Source organism: Aegilops tauschii, chromosome 3, assembly GCF_002575655.3.
Source record: "Aegilops tauschii subsp. strangulata cultivar AL8/78 chromosome 3, Aet v6.0, whole genome shotgun sequence".
Taxonomy (NCBI): Eukaryota; Viridiplantae; Streptophyta; class Magnoliopsida; order Poales; family Poaceae; genus Aegilops; species Aegilops tauschii.
The window spans coordinates 594,290,049-594,297,141 of NC_053037.3; the positions used below are offsets into that span (position 1 = coordinate 594,290,049).

A 7,093-nucleotide genomic window follows, 5' to 3' on the forward strand; every position below is an offset into this window, starting at 1 on the left:
CAATTTCCTAGTTGGACTGGTGCCACCGATGAAGATACTCAAATGACAAGGCAATATTGCATTGATCTTGATTACCAAGAAAACTCATACTGATTTATATGAACCAACCTGAGAATTATTTTATGTCGGTGCCACCGTCGTGGCCTTTGTAGAATGAGTATTTCGTTTGGCGTCCTGGTACAAGATTCCTATAGGCGATACATCTAGGCTCAACATGTGGCCCTTGAATACATGTATGGTATTATTTTATGATTTTTCGGACTAGAAGCCTGAACTACAAGCCTATGGCATCAAGAGTGGTATCACCGGCGCTAGGGGAGTGATGTCCGATTCCAGCCTCTCCGATCGCAGGGCATCCATGGTGTCCATGATGGACGGCCGGCTGCTAAGATCCTGGTGCACGCACAAGAGCCCGACTAGTAGCGCACGCTTCATCTGCTGTCGCCCGACAATGGACTCGCCACCTATCAGCCTGACATCTGCGGCCTCAAGGAGTGCATTCCCATGGTACAAACTCCTTACCCATGATGTCAATGGAGGCCTATCATTGAGACGCGCCGTGGGGTCCCTTCCAGAGACCATCTCTAGTAGGACAATGCCGAAATTGTAGATGTCTGACTGCCTATTTCGTTGGCTCGTGTTGACAAACACAGGGTCTATATACCCGTAAGTGCTCTGGACAACGTCAGTGGTCTGTGCCCCAGTTTCTTGGTGAACAGACCTTGCCAATCCAAAGTCACCTAACTTGGCACTGTACGAAGGGTCAAGCAGCATGTTGCTTGATTTGATATCACCATGTACGACACATTGCTTGTGTTGCTCGCAATCTACATGGAGGTATTGCAGTGCAGATCCTAGGTCCAGGATGATATCGTACCTGTTTGTGAAAGCATGCATGTTACCATTATGTATCGAGGAAACAATTAATTTGCAGTGATGTAGGTATTCTGGAGATGGAATTACAATACGTACCTCTTGGACCATGGCAACCAACGTTTGCCCTCGTGTAAGTGTTGATCAAGGCTACCTTGCGGTAAAAGCTCGTACACAAGGAAGAGACGTGTATACCTATCGTCCCGCCACCAGCATATAAACTCAACCAAGTATCTCTGGCCATAATAGCACCAACCTATCAATTCGACAAGGTTCCTATGCCTGAGGCGAGTGGCAATCCTGAGTTCGTCCTCGAACGCCTTCCTCCCCTCGCTAGATGTTGCGGGGTTGAATCTCTTTATTGCCACTGCTCTACTTGGATTTGTCAGTTCGCCCCGATAAACAGAGGCAGAACCTCCTTGCCCTAGCTTGTTTTCCTCTGCGAATTTGTTGGCCGCATGGGCCAACTTACGGTAACCAATATGTCCAATGCCCCCGGCGAGAGATCTGTAACGCTTCTTTCTCGTGCATAGTTGCCATCGACGGATGCCAACAAAGATGCACACAATTGCAATAACTCCAATAATTGGTCCAGTTATTACCTCTACTAGCAGGATCTTTGGTGCAGGAGGGGGGCTCTCAGAGCTCTTCCGTGCATGCGGGTTGAAGGTGGAGCGAAATTTCCAGGACATTATTTGATATAACTCGTCTGCTGCGCCGGTAGCACCGGAGAAGCCAATGGTCACCACACTAGGCATGAACCTCAGGTCAACATTAGTGTTGACACGGTATGTCGCGTCGCCGATCTTGAGAATAGCTGCTAGGGTTTGTGTTTCGTTGCCGTAGGTGATGTTGCAAGTCATCGGGAGGCCGGACGTTAGGTTCTTGCCAGGCACAGTCACGTTTGTGTACGCCTGCGAGATGATGGACTTGACGTCAATGCCCATGTGGCTGCCGCTGGTGTCGATGCCAACGTTGAAGAACGTATCAAACTCGACCGCCACAATTTGTTTGTCGCCGGTGGCAACCTTGCTGAGGTTTCCCTTGAAGAGGCCTAGGTTCTGCCGTTTTCAAGGGGATCGGACATGCTCGTCCAAGGATAGCTCCCGATAAAGAAAGCAAAGCCCTGGCCCGTGATCTCACTGCTTACATTGATTCGGAAGGTGAAGGAGGTGTTGAATTGGGTGAGCTCGCCGGTGATTGTATCCCACAGCGGCACGGGCTGCACGGACTACACTGTTCCGGATGTTCGGACTCCCACCGGCTCTTGTCACCTGGATTGCCTGAGACACGGTGTTGAAGTATGCGTCCCCTGGTAACTCTTGGGCGTTGTAGCCATGCGGATGGTTGAAGTTTTTTTTTTTTTTTTTTTTTTTTTTTTGCAGGTGGTTGAAGTTGTATGTGAAAGAAAACCAAGCAGTGGCACGAGGTATGTAGTGACCTGACCCAAAATCGGCCAAGTCTCTGTGTATCTGTACCATCCAAGATCATGCTGGCACACACAGTACATTGATGAAAAATTCAAAGTTCAATCACACCTGATTTATTACACGATTCTTATATAGAGTCTTTATTACAATAGAATAAATTCGGCCGAAGGCCAACTCATGAAAAAAACTAAATGTTGCGGAAGCGTAGACGATAAGCGAGTCCATCCGACTCCAAATAAACTCCAATTTGAATTCAAAAACTTTTGGCATTATTTTCTTCTGACTTTTCGGAGTGTCATGTTATCTCCTCTCATACTTTTTGAACAAAGTATTTGTCAGTTATTTTTTGGAATAAATTTCAAATGCCAATTTGAATTCAAAATCAAATAAAATTCAAATGCCTCTGAAATTTCCAAAGGTCATTCATGGCAGCAGGCCAGCAGCCATTTGCTACTTCGGCGTGTTGTTTGGATGCTCGCCAACAAGCTCACCCTGACCTATATAGCTTCGGATCTCGATGAAATGAGCCCTGGTGATGTCCGTCAAATTACAACACCTTTCTGCGCAATCTCCTAGGTGAGAAAAGAAGGTACTATGTGCCCTCTAACAGACCAAATATTCCATCTATCCCAAGCATCCGAAGTTCAAGTACCCGTCACCGTCAGCACGCCAGCACGTTTGTTTCTTCGTTTGGGCTTTTCTGACAGCATTCTTCGTTTGGGCTTTTGCTGCTCCTGTCTGCTATTCCGCTGTCTGCTATTCGTTTGGGGGACGTCCTATGCGACGCATTTTGCGTTGACTAGTCGGGCGTTCGCACAGGGTTGACGCACGACTGGGCCGGCCCACCAACCAGCCCTTTGTTTAGCTTCCTTTCGCGCGCGACAAAAATGCTGAAACTAAACAGCGAGCACCAGGAATCGATCCCACCACCACACACTAAAACCGCGAGCCATTAGCGACTACACCACAGACCATCAAGTGCCCACGAAGGTGCACATATATATAAGAACAGACAGCAGCGTTGATATTTCGAAAACATTTTGAAACCATTTGGAAAATTGTGAGCAGTTTTCAAATACCGCATTTTTTTGGAAAAGTGAAGATGTTTTGTAATTATGATTTGAAAATGAAACGTGAACAATATAATGTTTTAAAAGTGAAATATTTTCGAAAATCGGGAACATTTTCTTGTAATGGGAACATTTTTTCAAAATTCCAAGACAAAATTTGAAAACACGAACATATTTTGAAAAATGTGAAAACAATAACATTTTTTGAAATTGGTGAACAAAATTTTGAAATTGAACAATTTCAAAACTCCCGAAAAAATGAAAACATGCACATTTTTTTAATTTGTGAACAATTTTCGAAAACGGGAATATGTTTTCAATTGCCCGAACATTTTTGAAAATTATGCGCATTTTTAAAATTGGCAAACAATTTTTCAAAACGGGAACATGTTTTGAACCACCCAAAAAAAATTTAATTTGTGAACAAAAAATTGAAACTGAACAATTTTGAAACTCAAAAATGAAACAGTACACATTTTTTGAAATTTGCAAAAAATTTATTTAAAACGGGAACATGTTTTGAACCGCCTGAACATTTTTTGAAATTTGTGAACAAAAATATTGAAAAGAGGAATATTTTTTGAAACTACGAACAAAATTCAAAAGCACAAACATTTCTTGGATCTATGAATAAAATTTGAATACGGGAACATTTTTTGAAATTCCAAACAAAATTTGAAAAACCAAACAATTTTTAAACTCCCGAACAAAATTTCAAAACGCGAACAATTTTTTAAAATGTGTACATTTTTTGAATATGTGAATTTTTCTTGAAACCGGAAACATTTTTTGAAACAACCAACCAAAAATTGAATACACAAACAATTTTCTGAAACTCCAGGACAAAATTTGAAAACACGAACAAAATTTTGAAAATCGAACATTTTTTGAAAAAGAGAACATTTTTGAAAAAGGAAAACAAAAAAGAAAAAAGAAAAAGAAACAATAAACAAAAAAGAAAAGAAAAACAAAACAGAAAAAGAAAAAGAAATGAAAATAATAAAACGGTTCAGGAACCTTCTAGAAGGTTCCCAAAACCAGAAAAAACCGGCTGGGAACCCTCCGAAGGTGGACTTTTTCACTGTTCTGACCCATGTGGCAAAGTTTAGCACGATTTGACCCGCTTTTGAAACTTTTTTCGGATCTGACCCAAACCGAGACGCCAACATACGCGGCGTTCTGCTTGCACTGAAGACGCCACGAACCCTAGCGTTTAGGCCTGGCCCACCTCCCTGGTCAGCAGTTTGACTGTCCGACGTGGCAATTGTCGACCCCGACCCTAGACGCCGGGAGCCTTGGCGTCTACCCCCTGAGAGATAAGTGGTCACGGGGAAAGTGTGTGGGGCCCACCTCACATACTCTTCCAATCCCAATCTTCCATCCCGAGAAAGAAGAACAAAGGAGAGCTCCCCCCTCTCTCTCCCACCTCAAGGCTCACTCAAATCCCGCTCCAAATTTGATTTTCCTCCGTGGATCTTTCTCTCCCTTATTGTTTGAGGTAATCTCCCCCGGATCCCTAAATTTTGTTGGTAATTTCTTGTTATTTTAGTGGCATTATGTAACCCTAGGTGGCACCTTAGTTTCTAGATTTATTCAAATCTTTGGTATTGGATGGCTTTTAATTAATATGTAGTTGTGGTAGTAGTAATGGGATATGCATTTTGTGGGTAGAAATGATGGAATTGATAAATATGATGGTTAGGGTTAGCTTATGTGTTAAGCAAATGACATGATTTAGTTAGTACATAAGTTTCAATTTGTTTTTGATACAACTCATTAGGAATACATAGTTGTCATTGCTTCATTAGAGTTGCATAGTTTTTGCAACTATGCATTATAATTGTCATTTATTCATCTTGTTTGTTGTCCCTTTTAGATGGATGATAGACTTGTTAATGTTCATTATTTGGACAAAGCGTCATTTGTGACTAAAACTGCAAGTGACAACGAGGAAGTGCTGGTATTCGACACAAGTCCTAGTTATGATGAGGTTGTTATTAAAGTAAGAGATAAGTTGAATTGGATGGACCCCAATGAAAAAGTTGAATTAATAGGAAGGTATGATGTTGGGGTGGGAACAAAATCTCGACTGAAGAATATGCCTATCATCTCCGAGTTGCATTGGGGGATATACAAGGGTAAAGTTGCGGCCTCGGAAGACATGTCACTTGAATTGTTTGCTACGAAGGGGCAAGGTCCGCGGCTTGATATTGACTTGAACCGCCAAGTGTCCTCCCCGTGTCATGCTATGAGCCCTAGTAGAAGTGTGGCTCGTGTTGTGGATAGTGCCGAGGTCTATGCCTCCAATACTTCTAGTCAACCGCCACCTAGCCAAGAAAATGAAGTTATTGGGCATGCTCTTGAAAAAGTTAATGAACAATATGTTGATGGTCATGGTGATGTCCAATGTGGTCATGGTGATGATGATGATGACAGGCACGAGGATGAGACTCATGCAAATGAGAAGGAGAAGAGGGTGTTGGAAATATGCCCTAGAGGCAATAATAAAATGGTTATTATTATATTTCCTTGTTCATGATAATTGTCTATTGTTCATGCTATAATTGTGTTTTCCGGAAATCGTAATACATGTGTGAATACATAGACCACAACATGTCCCTAGTGAGCCTCTAGTTGACTAGCTCGTTGATCAATAGATGGTTATGGTTTCCTGACCATGGACATTGGATGTCATTGATAACGAGATCACATCATTAGGAGAATGATGTGATGCACAAAACCCAATCCAAAGCATAGCACAAGATCGTGTAGTTCGTCTGCTAGAGCTTTTCTAATGTCAAGTATCATTTCCTTAGACCATGAGATTGTGTAACTCCCGGATACCGTAGGAATGCTTTGGGTGTGCCAAACGTGACAACGTAACTGGTGGCTATAAAGGTGCACTACGGGTATCTCCGAAAGTGTCTGTTAGGTTGGCACGAATCGAGACTGGGATTTGTCACTCCGTATGACGGAGAGGTATCTCTGGGCCCACTCGGTAATGCATCATCATAATGAGCTCAATGTGACTAATGAGTTAGCCACGGGATCATGCGTTACGGAACGAGTAAAGAGACTTGCCGGTAACGAGATTGAACGAGGTATTGGGATACCGACGATCGAATCTCGGGCAAGTAACATACCGATAGACAAAGGGAATTGTATACGGGATTGATTGAATCCCCGACATCGTGGTTCATCCGATGAGATCATCATGGAACATGTGGGAGCCAACATGGGTATCTAGATCCCGCTGTTGGTTATTGGCCGGAGAACGTCTCGGTCATGTCTGCATGGTTCCCGAACCCGTAGGGTCTACACACTTAAGGTTCGATGACGCTAGGATTACAGGGAATATATATATACGTGGTTACGGAATGTTGTTCGGAGTCCCGGATGAGATCCCGGACGTTACGAGGAGTTCTGGAATGGTCCGGAGGTAAAGAATAATATATAGGAAGTGAGGTTTTGGCCACCGGAAGAGTTTCGGGCGTCACCGGTAATGTACCGGGACCACCGGAGGGTTCCGGGGGTCCACCGGAGGGGCCACCAACCCCGGAGGCCTGCATGGGCCAAGTGTGGGAAGGGACCAGCCCCTAGGTGAGCTAGTGCGCCTCCCACAAGAGGCTCAAGGCGCAGGGAAAGGGGAAAGGGGAAAACCCTAGGCTCAGATGGGCCTAAGGCCCACCTAGGGTGCGCCCCCCTCTCTCCCCCTCTGGA

At 43.8% G+C, this 7,093-nt stretch overlaps 1 protein-coding gene across 1 annotated transcript; it reads right to left on the reverse strand.

Moving 5' to 3' along the window:
• Positions 1–282: 282 nt before the first annotated feature.
• On the reverse strand, positions 283–2,941 carry LOC109774463 (L-type lectin-domain containing receptor kinase IX.1-like). Its single transcript, XM_020333187.2, has 4 exons — positions 2,412–2,941; positions 2,315–2,365; positions 973–1,934; positions 283–877 (listed from the first exon to the last, which is right to left on the reverse strand). Exons 1-4 carry the CDS (start codon positions 2,571–2,573, stop codon positions 283–285), a joined length of 1,770 nt encoding a protein of 589 aa, XP_020188776.2. The 5' UTR covers positions 2,574–2,941.
• Between the last annotated feature and the right edge of the window lie 4,152 nt (positions 2,942–7,093).

Excerpts from the sequence above, each read along its gene's own strand:
- LOC109774463 (XM_020333187.2), bottom strand. The coding sequence starts at position 2,573 with ATGCCAAAAGTTTTTGAATTCAAATTGGAGTTTATTTGGAGTCGGATG. Across the intron at positions 2,366-2,411 it reads AGAATCGTGTAATAAATCAG|CATGATCTTGGATGGTACAG; the intron begins GTGTGATTGAAC and ends TGTGTGTGCCAG. Across the intron at positions 1,935-2,314 it reads CTTGGCCGATTTTGGGTCAG|AACCTAGGCCTCTTCAAGGG; the intron begins GTCACTACATAC and ends TGAAAACGGCAG.